Below are 17,458 nucleotides of genomic sequence, written 5' to 3' on the forward strand. Positions count from 1 at the left end.
ACCCTCTGTAATTTTACCAACAATCTATGGAGATGTATTGTTTTCAACAGTATGATGTCCTTTTTGCCACCCGCTGGGTCACACAGGACGGCTCGGAACTCCCACCCAGTTTTGCTGCCATGTGAGACAATGTCAGCCATGAAAGGAAAAACAATTCGTTTACAAACCTAGACGAATTTGCCAATATTAAGCATCTGGAAATAGATCCATATGGTTTTTGCAGCTGCTTTAATCTAACCCACTTGTCCGAGGAAACCTGCTTACCGAATCGTGTGCTTATGTTATCTTTGTGACCATCGGTCTGGTACTAGGATGCGTTGGTTGTCGTCAACACTACAAGCCACACTGTACATTCTAATTGGTCAGATGGGGAGGTAAGAAAATCTATGACTAAAAAAGAAACCAAGGTGCTTACGCATATTTTCATCATGGTACTGAAAGGATGATGCATTTAAACCTCAAAAATCTCAACGACAATGCGTTTCATCTTCGATGGGGCACGTCAGCTGAGTACTCGCGAACACTCAAATCATTCGTGTCATTCAGTTATCATTGTCCATAGAGGACGTATCAACTCCAAAGACCTGAGCCTAGGATTTATGGCAGAAAAACGCCTTTATTTATGTACAGTTACAATTACTGTGGGATTATTACAAGGAATCAATGATCGCAGCTCCTGTATACAAGCTTGTTCGGTGACGGCGCCCGAGGCTCACTGCATCCATCCGTCTCAAGTGTGCGTACTATGGCTTGCTCTCGACAAACGTGCTTAAAATCCATAGCGAAACGAGTTTATATAGATAGATCTATCGAATACAACTGAGACTGCCAATCTGACCAATCAGCGGAGGAGGGAATGTTGGCTGCTGTCGCAAATACAGTGTGCTATATATATATATATATATATATATATATATATCATTCATGTGTGATGTGTGATATCAGTACTGCAATAAGGCCCTAAGCGTGTGTAATCAAGAATCACTGCCTCAGAGAAGGTTGGTCAACAAGACTACCACACCAGCACGCATTGTCAGGACCGTTAGGGTCGTGCATGTTCATCCGGTCGGTGCAGTATGGAAAATTGGTGCACAATTCAATGACGTGGGTAACTGTTTTTTTCACCTACCGCAATTTGTATACAATCTGACAGACCAGCATCAAGTCTCGTGTTCTAACGGTCATTGATGGACGGGTATAAAGGAGCCGAATAACTATAGGGAATAGCCTTATCCGGTGGAAGGTTCTGTACACCCCTACGGTCACCTCACAATATAGTGTGTGAGTGATATCAGTACTGCAATAAGGCCCTAAGCGTGTGTAATCAAGAATCACTGCCTCAGAGAAGGTTGGTCAACAAGACTACCACACCAGCACGCATTGTCAGGACCGTTAGGGTCGTGCATGTTCATCCGGTCGGTGCAGTATGGAAAATTGGTGCACAATTCAATGACGTGGGTAACTGTTTTTTTCACCTACCGCAATTTGTATACAATCTGACAGACCAGCATCAAGTCTCGTGTTCTAACGGTCATTGATGGACGGGTATAAAGGAGCCGAATAACTATAGGGAATAGCCTTATCCGGTGGAAGGTTCTGTACACCCCTACGGTCACCTCACAATATAGGCTACATAGTATATAGATGATCAAGTATCACGTGGCAAGCATCTCAAAATGTTTTAGAAGCACTGACTTTCAACCGATGCTACGTGTGCAAGAAAGATTCGCTCGATTTACAGTGTTTCATTGTATCGACAACAAAGCTTTTCTATCGTCCAAGCCTGATTCGCATGCATAGATAGCTTGTTTTGTAAAAATCACCCGTGATAACTCACTTTCAACCTCATTAAGGAGTGTGTCGAGGTTACAAGGGTTGTGATGAAAAGTTAATACATGTTGTGTTGATTTCTTTGTGGTACGGACAACAGCGTAACAACCAGGGAAGACTGCTTAGCCAACTTTTCATGAAGCTGTGATAAAGTTCCAACGGCTGATGATTATGTGGGATTTTTTCTATATTGGTCGTTTATGTGGTGGGTTTCCATCTATGGATGGAGCATGTGGAGGTCATGATTGTGCAACAGCAGTTTTGTGTCGATGAAATATACATCTTTGTGCATATTTAATGAACGGTGTTCTCAGGTTGACTGTGCTCAGTGACTCCGGATGGAAGGAATTTTATGTTAAGCAGGCGTAGGCCGATGTTCTCAAAGAGCTTGTGGAGGTTTTGTCAAAAAAGCGCAGACTTTGATTTCCAAATAGCTTTGGTGCCTCGCACATCAAACTTTGAGCAAATCCTACGCCAGGCGACGGTGCGATTCGCTTTCGAAATATGAAAAACCAGACCACTGCACAGAAGTGCAAATCGCCGCAGAAATCAGAGTCAACCAAGCAATTGCGTAAACTGGACGAATCGCCTATGATTTGGCGTCGTTTTGTCCATTCTTAATCGATATGGTTCCAGAACGAGAATCATCGTGTGCGTTCGACAAAACCGTAGATACCACTGAGTCGGGACATTTTCATCTGCCCCCAGTTTTAGTTAAGGTACATATATAGGAGCAACCCCTTTTCTGTGTATTTGTTGTCAAATATAAACGTGTTCAAAACGACCCCCTTTGTTTAACCAAAAGCCTGTGCTGCTTGGACGAACAGATAGGTTTTGGAGATACCGAAGGTTTCTTGGCTATAAACAGAAAACTTGCCTTACACTGACACTGCTTCCTTGGCAAGGAGTTAATAATGTCAAAAGGTTCACTGTCTTTTGTTAAGGGGACAAGCAATAAATTCAAAATCAACAATCGGCAACTGTCTGGCTCACTCAACCAAGATCCAAATACGGTGTCGCTGCAAACGTGAGCTATATATCCAAGTCAGTTTCGTGATAAGTAACCGAAGAAACAGTGGGGAATTTCACGATTAAAAACACCATTTCAGCGGAATATTTCTCAGTTTTAAAAGTTTTACAAGTCAAACAGCAGGCACGATAAACAGTCACCAATGCGGAGAGGAACCTCGCCTCCAGAATATCACTAAGCAACCTCATGCAAAATCGCCCAAAATCCTCAGTTTATATCATGCGAATATGACCAGGCAATAAAGTCTGTCTGTTGTCCTGCAACGAATGCTGACCAGAATGGAACTAATCAAAACTTTGTTATCATTATGATCCTAATTACAAATGAGTGAATATAAAGCAGAGGTTTCAGTGTGTGTGTGTGTATTACAATAATATTCGAATATACTGCAACGGAGGAAAGCTGAAGCAACGTACTTTTGTATTTGCTCTTAGGCATTTGGAAATTTAATGGTAATGTGTGGAGACCATATAATTTTCAACTAAAATTTCGCCTTTTATACGGTGAAAAGCCAAGAAGCACTGAACAGCTGTTTCCTGCTTAGTATCATCAAGAAAATCAGAGAGCTTGAACTCATGGCCTCCCGACCAGTTGTTGAAAGCCTAACTGTTCGACCATGAGTAGTTGAATATCAGTGCTATGAGATCTCCCTTATACAGGATTTATCTCTTCATTCAATTAGAGTGACCACATCACATTTTGAAATTCTCTAGGAGTGCAGTAAATGCTCCGAGCTAGCGAAGAAATTTTAAATCTCGGTGAGATCAGCCACTCGGTGTCTTGAATCGAAAGCCAGAGTAGAACATCAGACGAAAATTTCGGAGACTATGCAATATGTACTATTTGAAACTTGCAAATTTTCATCCTGAATTCTGTTTGGCCGATCATGCCAATGTGTAAAAAAAGCAAAGCAGCTAGACTTAAACAGTAAACAACGGATGGAGCACTTAAATCTAATGGTCTATACTTAGAAATCTATGGATTGATTGCGAACATAAGGGGTTTATGGGAAAAAGCTTTTGATGATGCGTTTTGAACCACTTGTTTTCGACTACAATACAAGCAGCCAAAGATTCCTTTTCTTGAAACCATTCAGAAGTTCTTACCAGTTTCTCTTCAAAAGAACCACTGTATTTATGCTGACTTGAATTAAAGCTGATCGCAATCACCGAAAGGCTTCCTTTGTTTGCAGGTTTCTCTTCGGTGAAAAATACTACTTAAAATTAGTTTTCTAAGCTTATGGCAACGCATTCAGCTAGTTGAAATCTTGGTTGAGCCGTAATATCCGTGGAGAAACAAACAATTGTAATTACAAAGTTGTTGTACCTGGTACGAAGGCTTGACTGAACTCGGAACGATTTGGATTAAGTTGGAGTAACGGTCAGCTTGAAGGCTACGCGATCACCGCGTTGAGCCAATTTATGAAGATCAACTTTTCAAAGACGGTCTCGTATACCATTCTATTAACCAGTGGGAATACTGCTATGTTTAAAGTGCACATAGCATGGACATATCACACTGATGCCAAGGGTATTTTTCGCAGTTCGCTGTGCCTTCGCTCTAATTGCTAAACTCCACTTGTGCAAGTGCACGTTGCTCCGCTTTAGAATGAGTTTTTTTATGAGCACAGTGCTTTTTATTCCAGAATGAGCAGTTCGTATCGGAAGCCTTGTCTCGATCCACCTACGTCACTTCCTTGACGGTGAGACGCACACACCGCCAGGATCAAATTACGCACATGTAGCGCGGCGACGCTCAGAAGTTGGACATCACAACTTGTTCGATAAGTGTGTCCACACACCGGTGGCTTGAATCCATGTGAGAATGCCGATTAGCTTAGAGTCTCACCGTGCTTCAGCGAGTACACACAGGAGGAAAATATGTTTAGATGGGCGTCAGCCGCATTGAGTTGCATCACTGATACTCAAAATGCGAGTACTCAGCACCCTACAGCACAATGAAATAACGGATTGAGCTTCAACTGCGTACGAGATTTTTGCCAGTGTACTTAATACCTATTCCATATAGCCGAGCAATTCGACAAACCACGGTATTTCTCTGTCCGTCGTTTTAGAGGAAATGTGATTAAGCAACAGTAAACCGACTGACAGCACGGATGTTAGTGCTTTTTTGGTAGGACGAAATCCCATTGCAGCAAGCCGCTCCAGAATTGCCACTATTCAACAGCGAATTCGTCGAATTCCTTCTGCGATTACTAGAGGGCAAGTTCCTGGGTTTCTGATAAGATACACGGGTTCACAGGCGACAGCCCTTTCAGAAACATTAAAAAACACTAAAATACGCCGAAATAGAGTAAAATTCAAAAACAACCACCAGGTGCAATCTTGACAGGGCTCAATGCATTCGGAGCGAGAACTTCCGACCAGTTCAGGTAGCTTTCTCTGTAAAATTGCTTTCGAATTTTTGGTATTTTTTGGCAAGCGAATAAAGGGCTTAATGAGATGTGGGCCTCCCGGGTAAAAATATCACCCCTCTTTAATTATTCATCCTTTTATAAGGTATCAAAAATTTATTGGCGGCCTGGCGATTATTGTGAACCAAACCCAAAAGATTTCCAAAACCCCTTAAAACGTATGGCAATATGTCCTGATATCCAGATTTTCCTTTTGGCATGGAAATAGTTGATTGATCTGATGTACGTCCTTCACCAAAGGTTGTGGATACGATCTTTTTTCACTGTAACTTCTTTAAAGTGCGCTAGGCGGTTGACTCTTAGTAATACTTATAGTCAGCCGGAAACTTGAGGATGCATCCACTTTTACACAGACTTTCACCACGCTGTCCCATCAAAGGTTTGCGTAACACCAAATCGTGTGTCGAGCTCATTCGTATCTTTGAAATGAGCATGTGAGTAAACTAACTTGCATAGCACCTGCTATCTTGGCAACAAGACAAGTTTAAAAAACAAGTTGAACATAAGCAACTAGAAGGCACTTAGATGAACGGTAAGTTATTTATGATGTAGGCTACACTGAACGAGCGATTTATAGAGGCGACCAGAGGAAGTTATATTTACTCTGAACAGTCCGACAGAAGTTCTCATGATTTCACCACCTCTGAGATCAGTTGGTACCACTGCGCGAACTAACGAGTGATGTTGTTACGCCGAATAGTATAGGTGGATGTATTTAGCTTCGCCATAGCTCCGCAGCATGAATATGGCATAAGAAATGGCAATGAATCGAAGACCGTTTTACACGTATGGTGGGACATTTCTATGGTATCCCTGTTGAGTTGGCTTAAGAATGTTTGTTGTGATCAAAGTTTTGAAATATTGGTAGCCGGGTCACTTTTTTGATTGTTGATCATTCATACATATTTCTCAACAAATTTGGAACCTAACTATAAGCGGGTAAACTTGCGCATAAACATCCTCCTAGACTTCCCACATTTTACTTATGCAATAGGCAAAAGAACAGTCGGCTTATTCGATTGTCTACGTCCGTGTGAAACGTGGAACACAAAACTTTCAGCCAATATCACGAAGTGCATTTTCTCGCTGAATTCATGGCTCATTCTAATTTCATCTTCATCCTCGTAAAATTGGAAACAAAAGCATGCTAGGCCCTATTGGAGCCCCTTCATGGATGCAGCTGATCAGTTGTGTTGTGTTCAACAAGAACCCACGTATTGGATCAGTGATTGGCCAGGAATAATGTGTTATGGGTCGCGATTAGCACTCGTCAGTGACGTAAGATCCTGAAGTTAACCAAATCACAGTTACACTGGTTCTGCAGAGAAGCACTTTTATTATTATCGCGGGTCGATGTAAGGATGCCGAAACGGACCGTCAATGCAAAGCAACAAAGCTATGGGAAAAGTTAACGAACCGTTTCTTCGACAATAGTGCTTGTGTTTGCTTTATCATATGCGGTTCAACAGGAAAAATATCAAACGGAAAGACAAGGCGTTTCTCTGAACTAATCTAAAAAACAAGTACCCGGAAGTTCACTGAGGTCACGTAGAAAAGACAGCACATAGATAGTCTGACGTTTCACAGACATGATTTGAAGGAATAAAAGTTCGCTCATGTTCAGTTTTGTAAACATGAATAAGGTTCCACAGATTCAGATGCTTTTGTTATGAAGGTTTAAAACTTTTAACTGCATCACTCTTTATATCAGGGCACTTGTAGAATACTCCTTCGATTTTAGCTCAGATAACGAGCTAGGGTAGGCATCTTAAGAAGACAACTTCTCTATCAGGGTTGTTTCTCAGAGACATGTGAAATCTGGACTATACCATACCAAGTGCGGTTATACTTGCATCAAAAAGTGTATGGGGTATGATGACCTTCATGACGTTGTATGGTGTAGAGGACCTGTACAACTCCCTGGTGAGTTGAATACAACAATCGTGATCAATAAAAGAAGTCAAAGACTGAAATGAGTGCAACGTTTGACCGAAACTACACCGGGATGATGTTTCTGGGTGAACGGGAATGAAAGACATTATGTTTGCTCGAACAAATGGGTTTTAAATAGTATCAAGAGTGCTTACAATTTTCTGCACACACAAGGTTCGCCTGTGTATGACAAACCCAAACTGATTACAAATTCAGTGAGCAACTGCGATAATTAACCAATGCTGAACATTTGAACGTTCTAGGTTGGACGCGGGTGGAGAAAGTCAAGAAAGACTGATGGCTTTACAGGCTACTGAAAAAAATAATTTGGCTTGAGCTAACCCATCGTTTCACCCACAATCCCTATGCAAGGCCTAACCAAAGCTGATTTGCATGTTTCCGGCTGTACTTGTAACAGGACTCAATCATGCTTTGGAAGTTGCGTTTACTCGTGCCTACTTCACCCCAAGCGATCAGACTGCAGTTCTGTGTAGGGCGTTTCCAGTCAGGTGGTTTAACTAGCTTCTGCTGGACAAAATTCGAGGAATTTGTGGGTTTTTACGAAAGAGTCACCTTTTTAATTGTATTTACCATTTTTGCTGGTTTCGTCGTGTCTCGCACTCTTAAACTACCCGATTCAGATTTAATAACTTGGTTTGACGTCTAACAGTTACCCGAGGAATATGATGACTACAGAGGATTTGCCACTGATTGCTAATAGTTGACAGCCAAATATGCCGGTTGGTTGAATGGTTCAACATTAGTCCGTCTTGACAAAATAATAGTAGTCTGAAATGAGGCCAATTTTAACCAATAAATTAGGTAAAATAGACGGCATGAACTGAAATACATATGGCAGGCCTACTGAATCGAACTTCTCAGGTCAAGTCCTATTACGATCGACACTTGTCCTGAACGTGCATTTTGGGACAAATGGACGTGTTATTCGGAGTGGCGTCTAAATAGCCTCTGTTTGATCGTGTGACAACATCCAGTACCTGATTACGTTTCGGTGAATTCGCTGAAATTTAAAGGTCACATTGTGAAGCTCTGGGCAGTAATCGGCTCTGTATCGGCGGCGACTTTTTTAAAAAGGCGTTTTTAATCAAAACCACTGGTGTAACGAAGTTCCCATCTATCGTTCGCCTAAATTACAAACATATCTCATACTGTGTCAAAAAAAAAGTCGGATTTTACTGACGTCAAGGAGAACCGAATTATGCTCTAGCAGGATTCAACTGTAGCAGAGTAGTAAGTTCGGTGGTTTGCATGGAGGTTCGTGAACACCACTTCGAGCGTTCATTCACGTTACTGACAGCATTGTTCAATAGAACTACATTCTTGTGCTTGGACTGGCATGTCAAATCGCTCGTGGTCTCCGAATGTCCAAAGTGAAGATTTGCGCGCGCTGGTAAGGCAGCGAGGCAACTCACCAAGGTCACAGGCACGACTTATTTGGATCTCACCCTAGAACCAAGAGCAGTCCGACTGATGTGTGAATGTGCAGCACCATTGGCTAACTAATATTATCAAGCGATCCTCGTCCAATGTTATTTCATACATGCGTAACTAAGAACAAGGTAACAGGCTTATCTGTTGGAATCTGGAAAAAACTGAGTATATTACAATCAAGTAGCAGAAATCATTAGGCTGCCACACTAGATACAGCGATCGATTTCTTGTGACCCGGCGACTAGCTGAAGTGGCATATATTTGATTGCTTACACGCTAACGTTGACTGATACTTTCGCGTGCTACAATCAAGAGTACATACAATATGGGAATATAAATCCAGTGCAGAATGCTATGACATGCTGCAATAATGCCTCCTTCACGTGTGCAACGAATGCCAATATGACTGGACTATACCGTGCGGTTAGTTCCAAATAACTACAGACTTCGTTTATCCCAATAGTCAGGCTGCCCCCTTTCCCAGCCATCGGTATTTCTAATGCCAAGCATTTTGTCGTCTTAAGTATTCAGCATACTAATCTGGATACTCAGTGAAATCTACATGAACTTGGAAAGTGAATAACCAGCTACTTTGCTGCAAACTAAATCGATGAAGCCGGTGGCCGGCGGCTACCTTTGATGAGACATGCCTGGTTTTGTTCAAAACAAACCCGCAAGATTTTTGAACTAGTTCATTTAATTGTATTTATCATCAGTCTTGTCATAGTCCGACCCGGGCGGATAAAACATCTCCACTTTCTGCCCTAATATCATGTAACTGAAGCGCCTAGACGACAACCATGTGTTGAAGAGACATTGGCTTACAATTCTGAGTAGGAGCTTATAATGCAGTTCTTTCGAGATGGTTTTCAATCTCTCTCCATGGTTCATCATGTTAATATTCATCTTTCAGGTCGATTTAGATCATTTGTGGAAACGGCTCACCAACCAAAAATCTGTTCTAAACACGCGACTCAGTTCCCAGTAGTGTTAATACTCAGCTGTCTAAAAGAATGCCGCATGCGTAAGAGCATCTGATACTTTCAGGAAGTGTATAACTTACGAAACACAATAGTATACCTTTAGTGGCTGACCTTAAAACTATAATTTTTCTTTTTCAAGTGTACAAATACACCCGATAACCACTGTGACCGTCTTATAATAGTTTCTCGTATGAATACATGGAACCAAATTAGGAAACACAAGCATGATAAATCATTTGTTGAATACTACTCATTACGACAGAGTGCTGTTGAATTTGCTTTGAATACTCAGTGTACTGACGTCTTTAATGGATGCATAACCCAGGTAACATTTCACACTCAATTTGAGTGGTTGTGTGAACGCTACTTTTAGTTTCCGTAATTGTGACAAGTTCAAATCACACAAGTAGTTGTGGTTGCTGGTCTGCCAGATGAATCAAAATAAAGCAGGATATCTGAGAACCTGTGGGTCGAATGAACAGCATAACTACAGTAGGTTCAACTGAATACTGATCGATAACGTCCGACTAAACATCTCTCTGACCTTTCCAGACCACGTTCGTCAACCGCTTAGTCTTCAAAGCCCGTATAATTACTTGGGTGACGAATTCGCTCACCAGGAGGCAATAAAAATCATCCACGTCAGGCAAGTTCAATGAAAAAATCTATAAACTGAAAAGTCCGAAAATATCTCAAAAATCTAGCGGGGCATAGTCAAACTGGTGACTATCTATCTACTGAGCTTATCCACAAACACTTATGTGAAGGTAAAGTGTGACGCACCACCAACTTTTACTGGAGAAGCAGTTTAGAAATATTGGCACCACCACTGAGCCATCTGTATGAGTTAAATATCAAGGTCTTCCAGATACCAACAAGGTAACCGGAAGGAAAAGTGAACCAATGGAGCCAGATGGTATATGATAGATGCAAAGAGGACGGAAAGCAAACGAACCACATTCAGCTTAATGGTCAAAGGCCAATTCACTGACACAAAACGATTAATTAAGTCATAGATCCCGTGGGAATTTTTCATAGGGCTGAGTCCTACTGTTGAATCAGACATGCTACTTAGGTGCATTGCTTAACTTCCAACGAAAGTTCCGTGTTGGACGTACCAATCGCCGAGCAACCCTTGGTGCGTTTGGCATTCTTGATGAACCTAGGGTGGTGACAACACCGGGTACTTTGTGCTACGGCTGGGTTTTGAATCGATCATTGTCTTTGTTAGAATTGTATCAACAAATCCAGTGAAAAACGACATCACTCAACTTGTGAGACGGTTTGTGCAAATAATCGTTTTTGCACAAAACCCTGTAAATGATGTTCAGGCACACACACACACCTACGCAACGGCAACTTTATGGACAATTGGACGCGCGCCATTCGACTTCAAACTGCCTAGTATTCCTTGCCAAGGCACACACTGAGCAAGACACATTCAAATAGAGACGTAAAACAACATCTACACACGTGACCTGCAAACGGTTCGGGCTGTTAGGTAAAGACAACTTGGTTGCTATGGCCTTTGTTGGAGGTGTAACCTGGTCGTAAAACAAGCCAGAGTGCATTAAATTGGACGAGCACGGTTGTCTGTGCGTCAGAAGTGTTAACGACAATGTGGGTGAAGTAAGGATGCACGAACAATTTTTGTCGCTCTTCACCGTTATTATTCATCTGGCACGTCTACCTGTCCACCGAACAGCAAACACAATGCCCAGTGGCCAAATTATTAAGTAATTCCTGAACCACTCTACAAATCAGTAGATAAAATCCAAGACCTACTAAAGTTTTCTGTGGGAAGCGTGATGAGGGAGTGCTCAGAAGACAGACGTACGGAGACAAATGTCATTTGATTTCAGTGGCGAACAGTTTCAGTGTCGACAAAATACACTATGAATTCCGGAATAGTTTCCAACAAGCAGATCTCAACCGTCCTGCCATTACAGTGAATCATCCGACCATCTAACATTTCCGAACGGCTACCTACGGTCTACCTTCGATGAGTACAGTTATTCCGCGGTTCTCCTAGATCATCCCTAATCATCTAAGTACTTACGCTTAGTTGACCAAAAGTCACTAAGTTTGGTCACCTTTAGATGCAAAATGATGTAAAAAGCGACCTCGTCGAAATCCTCCGCAATCAATCAAACACCGAGTTGTCGATTCCAAGGTCAAATTGTGTGTGCTGAATGTAAATTAATCGTGGGATGGGAAGACAAGGAAACCTCTCGATGAAGTGAATCATCATAGGCATATAGATAGGTGGGTTTGCACATCTGTGAATTATATTGGTAATATAGGACTGGATAAAGCCTACCATGCTCTGTGGTAAAATCTTCATACTGCGGGAAAGTTTGAAAACACAATGTTGCAGTTCTCTCGCTTTAGCACTGAAGCACAGAAGCTTGGCAATCTGAAAAGATAGTATACTCGCTATCTTACGATTCTCAACGTGTAAAATATGTGGAAAGTGGAACTAACCTTGGATTTCACAGTGCTTCATCCGGAAAAGCTACCTAACCCCAAAAGTCTGGATTTCCTAGCTTCGCTAGTCATCATTTCCAGCTTTACGTTCACAGTCAGCAAGCCACCATATACAAAGTCCGAATAGTTAGGTCTTCTTCCAGCACATAGTACTACTGCTCAGCCTCCAGAGTACGAAAATTAAATCAGTCACCCAATAAGTTCAAGCAGTTGCAATAAAACCATCCTGCTCTTCACGTTCATTTGTCCAGTATCCATCCTCACCACCAGCAGGATAACATCAGTGTACGAGAATGATACTTCGCTACATGGAAGATTCCGCTGAGTTGCAGCTGGTTCTATCGTCAAAACTCGGTTTGCAAATGAATGTCTCACGAATGTCATACAGTTTGGGTTCAAGTAGGACATAAGGATGAGCGAAACGCGGTGATTGCGCCTATCTGATTAGCTTCAAGAAGGACAAAACCACTCACGGGATTTCGAAGAGTTTTCTGCAACCTTATACGTTATTGCATTAAAGTGAAATTCTCCTATTGGATTTACCCAGCCAATAGTGGATGTGACATCAGTATCGATAATTTCTTTTGGCTGATCTCTCAAAGGGTTGGATTTTTACAACCAGTAGGGTAGGAGTAAGTTGAATCACTGAATAAAGTGTTGCGCGATAGGGTGATGTCCGTTTCACAAGAAAAAATCCACGATAAGTAGGAATGTGAGGCATATAGGCTCACCGTCTCAAGAAAGCCCAGCGGTTGTTACACTGACTTCTTGTATTGGCTCTTGTTTGCGATTTTTGCCGTCGCCAATGTGTCTAAACAACAAACCTCTCACCACCTCTTGAAAAAAACCTTTTTACAGAGTGAAGGTGTCCCTGACAGATGTATCTGGACTTCAATTTTTTCAAGGCTAACGATAGGTGGCTAGGTTTTTTTTCACCAAGTTTCATGTAAACCATGTACATTTTAAACTGGTTGGCAATCAAACTCAACAGGTGAAACAAATTCGGATATAAGCCAAATCAGATCGTTTCCTTGTGAGTCCACACAAGCTGACAATTCTTCACCTAACTATTACCAATCTAAAGTACCAGATGGCTCAATGGTTACAGCAAGAATGTACGGATCGGAAAGTCCGTGGCTTGAACCTGGCCTCTATACGTCGACTTCCCTTAACTTTGCTTGAGCAATCTGGCGGTATCCCATCCCTCGTGCTTCATTCTGGAGGCATGGCAGCTAGACACCTAAAGGGTGTTACAACCGAACGATTTTTATTATTATTTATTATTCTTATATATACACATTATATATCTATTATCTAATCCCGAGGCTCTGGGTGAACCGAAATTTTAACTGTTTTTAAACCCAGCACAATCAAGATATTACTTAACAGTGCTAACCTGACCAAGTGTGTTTCCACACGTAGTACAGCACTGATCACCTCATTAAGGCAACAAGGGTAGGCACAATCATCGAAGCAGATTATTGATTTCGTTGAGCATTGTGTGAAGTTCTTAACTAGTGTCCTAGCAGTGACATGTGTGGATCGATTTCAAGAATGATATGCATTCCTACTGAACTGCCAACAAGTGCTTATTTGATTGATTTAGGTGTGTCCGCACGTCAACAGCCAACAGTCTCTTGAATAAAGCTTATTACGATTCGTTGTAAGTATGAGTCCGATGAGAAACCTACAAATCTCGTCAGCCCATGTTTTGGTATGAACAAGTTCTTTTCCAGAGAGAAGTAAAATTCATTTTTAGATCTGGTGCATTAGGAATACACTGACCCATTGCATTCTTGGGATCACAAGGCCTTGCTTCATAATCAATGAGGTTGTTTTTGAGAGTGTTATACTGAGCCTTGACTAGCACACTGAGCAAGCATATTTTTCAAAAATTTTCATGAAGAAAAAGATGAGGCTGTGTAATCCCATGTTTCGACTACGGTGCTGGTGTAATGCCGATGCTGTAACGGTAAGCAAACATTTATGGAAACGTAATTAACAGCTCGCTAATTTTGACTTTTATCATTTCCCTTGGTGATCTACCCAGTATTCGTCTCAAACTCTTCGATGTGTGCCAAGGAAGAAAGGGAATGTGGGACAGTCTGTTTTCAGAAGAACAACAGCAGGTATTGACACTGCGCCTACGTGATCAGTAAAGAAACCTCGAAGTGTCCAGTTGCGATTTGTCATCGTCACGCCACCTCCCAACTTACTACATGAGAAATCAGGATTCAGAGCTAGTTTTCCAACGAACGAAGTCGCTTTGATACACCATTTAAGGTTAGCGACTATGGTTTAAAAGCGAGCATGCATGACTTGTCTCACCCCGAAGATGAACGCCCATGATGGACGTCTAGGTTACAAGGACAGAAACCCTCGCTGTGCCACACGAACGATACAGACGAGTGTGGGAAGAGCCGATCTTGTCCATCAAATGCTGAATCCTGAAAAGCGTCTATGCCGCCGGATTCTAGGGTACCCGGTTAGTACTTGTCTCTGGGCTGACAACCTGAAGCCAGTTCAATCTTTGAAACTAAGGAAAAGGTGCTTCGCTTACGTCGTCCATGAAGCGTACAAAGTGAACAGCAAGACGGCACTCCTCAACATAATCAGAGGAACCCAATATATCAAGCGCGGTTGTCTCCCTAATGGCTTGCTCCGATAGTAATGAGGGAAATTTGAAAGCATGAACTGTGCTTCACCTTCAATGACGCTAAAATATGATGCGGGAACCCGACTATCATAGACTTTCGTAAAAACCGTTTTCTCCAAACTAGAAAGTGTTTCTTATCTGTTTCCGTTATAATTTTATTTGGATGAGGTTTGTTAGAAAGATGTTAGTAACAGTCGGACAACATGCTTTTATTCTGACGGAAAAGATGTGGTAAACTTATTGTATTTCCAAATCAAAACCCTGTCACCATACTCCTTCTGACGAAGAAATTATCAAGCCTATTGTTGTTTAACTATACAGTCTGCCGATCTGTTGATCGGCTGATTGTGCAGTGTTATTCCCTCAAGACTCCAGGCCTGTGTTGTGTGCCTCGGACTGGTGACATTTCTAGTTGAGTCCGACCCCCATTCATCTCAGTTGTTCCTATACCACTGAAGGGGACTGTAGGTTAGAAATTACATGAGTGAAGGTTACTCACACGACTTATTGGGCTGACAGGAGAATTTAAATTATCATTCACTAACCCAATGAAAAACTTGCTCCACCTTTTGAGCCGGCTTTAAAAGGGACGGACCATTGTCTGAAAGTAACCACCACTCATAGCAGACCACCCTAAACGGGAGATTCAGCTGGATTCATTTGAGTCTCCTTTGACATCCAACGTCGTGTGCAAATGAGTGTCTGAGGGATGGGCCGTGACCTGTCTATCCAGACTACCTATGGCTAATGTCTTTTGTGGGTGGACTTTTTAAAGAAGAATAAGTAGACGATCATCGGGAAACGTTGGCACGGTAAGCCTTTGATAGGTCTGCAGACAAAACCTGGCGTTTCCCTTTTACGAAATTTTAATCTCAAAAGACAAACAGTTAGACGCACGCAACTAAACTTGTTGATCGGTGAAGTCAACCCGTCATCAATGCAATCGTTAATGTTGTTTTTTTTTGGGAACAAATCGAAGACTCAGTAGCGAATGACGCGTCACATTTCTAAGTATACATGCTTCTTGTGAATATGTTCCGGTATTTTCCACAAGATGTTTCTACAGAAATATCGATAATTTCCGACAAAAGACATTAGTAAACTTGCAAAAGATACTTACTTGGCTTCAAGTGGTGCGACCACCAATGGCCTCAAACCGCAGTCACAATGCCATCGGTTGTTCGCTAACTTTATTTCACTGAACGTTATATCCGCTATGCGTTTGGCGACTTCACTCCAGGGCAGAGTTGTCAACTGATTGGATGATAGGTCCAACTTGATCACATGCCTCAGTACAGTTACAAAATTCGGTGGAAGCTCAGCGAGACTGGTTCGAACCAGGCTCACCTGATCCAACTGGGATAACTTGGCCAAATAGGACACGTCTTGCAGCACAGGATCACTCACGTACAGTGTATGAAGCACGCTTTCCAGACCACCCAGTGTTCCTGAATCTAAGTGCAGAGTCCCATTCACAGCGCTGAGTGTTAGGTGACTCAATTTATTGTTGGATAGTCGAGCAAAGAATCGAGGTTGAATATTGGTAATTCGTGACTTGGAAACTTGCAAACTCTTCACCGTGTAGTTTCCGTACCCTTCAGGAATGTCCGTACTCAGTTCACCATCGTATTGGGTTATCATCACATGTGATAACTGACCGGCTTTAACAAGGTGCGTCAGTCTAGGCACCGCACGTGTGCAAGCAATAAAGGAAGGGTGGGCTTGGCAGTCGGACTTGACTGACACGAGCACAGAGCTCAGATAGATTAGAAAAAGAACCCATTCTAACCGGCACCGGTGAGGTTCCCAATATCCTGTAGACATGGTATCTCTGGGTTCTGGCTACAGTGAACTCACAAGCTTAATCAGTGCGATCACACGCACTTTTGCGACGAGAAATTCCCAAGTTCTTGTCACAAAACACGCGAAAATTTCAGGTCCTATGGCACTGCCGGGGCTGTGACAAGTAAGCACCACTGAGGGAGCGACACGTGCACACTGGCTTTTCTCAAGCGCCTGCCCTCTGTGCTTTATTCTGGAATCTAACCAGCGAATGCGGGAGCTGCGTGGAACGGTAAAAAAAGCCAACTTTGGTTCAGCCAATCAGAGCACAGCCAGCGAAAAGCTCGCCAAAGACGAACAGGTGCGCGCGCATATACACACAACGTACACCAACAAACGGCTTTACCGGTATTCACACAACCAACAATAGGACCTATTGTTTGATGGTAGCTTACCAAGGTGCATGAGTGAAACTGTGTCGCGCCATTTGTACGCTTGTGCATATGTTTATCTACATTGCTCAGCAGTTGTCGTGTGGTTGTCGTATTCCTGATGGCTGAGCAAAACTCAGCTCGGCTCTTCGACAGATCTCTGCATTTGATATATCAACCATACTGACCGGAAGTCCGCTACTTACCCTTAGTGACAATTCTCTGAAACTCAGTAGTCTATGCAAACCTGTGATCTTCTGACTAGAGGTCTCTGATCTCACAGCTAACCTATCTGGAGTTCTCAATTATTCAATGGAATTTTGTGTACCCCATCACACTGAGGACCGATTAGAAAATCATCACACCAGGTTTTCAGTGAGGATAGTATGTTAGAGAAACCCGGGCGTTTGAAGATTACACATATGTTAACGAGGGACCTAA

At 42.3% G+C, this 17,458-nt stretch overlaps 1 protein-coding gene across 1 annotated transcript in view; it reads right to left on the reverse strand.

Annotated features, from left to right (window-relative positions):
• The window catches only part of T265_09070 (hypothetical protein), a gene marked incomplete at both ends in the record, with an annotated part of 34,363 nt that extends 17,524 nt beyond the window's left edge, over positions 1 to 16,839 (reverse strand). The window contains one exon of the mRNA XM_009175049.1: positions 15,925 to 16,839. Coding sequence (XP_009173313.1) covers positions 15,925 to 16,628 — 704 coding nt within the window. The remainder of the gene's footprint in view (positions 1 to 15,924) is intronic.
• Positions 16,840 to 17,458: the final 619 nt, after the last annotated feature.

The sequence above is a fragment of the Opisthorchis viverrini genome (assembly GCF_000715545.1).
Source record: "Opisthorchis viverrini unplaced genomic scaffold opera_v5_252, whole genome shotgun sequence".
NCBI classification, from domain to species: Eukaryota; Metazoa; Platyhelminthes; class Trematoda; order Opisthorchiida; family Opisthorchiidae; genus Opisthorchis; species Opisthorchis viverrini.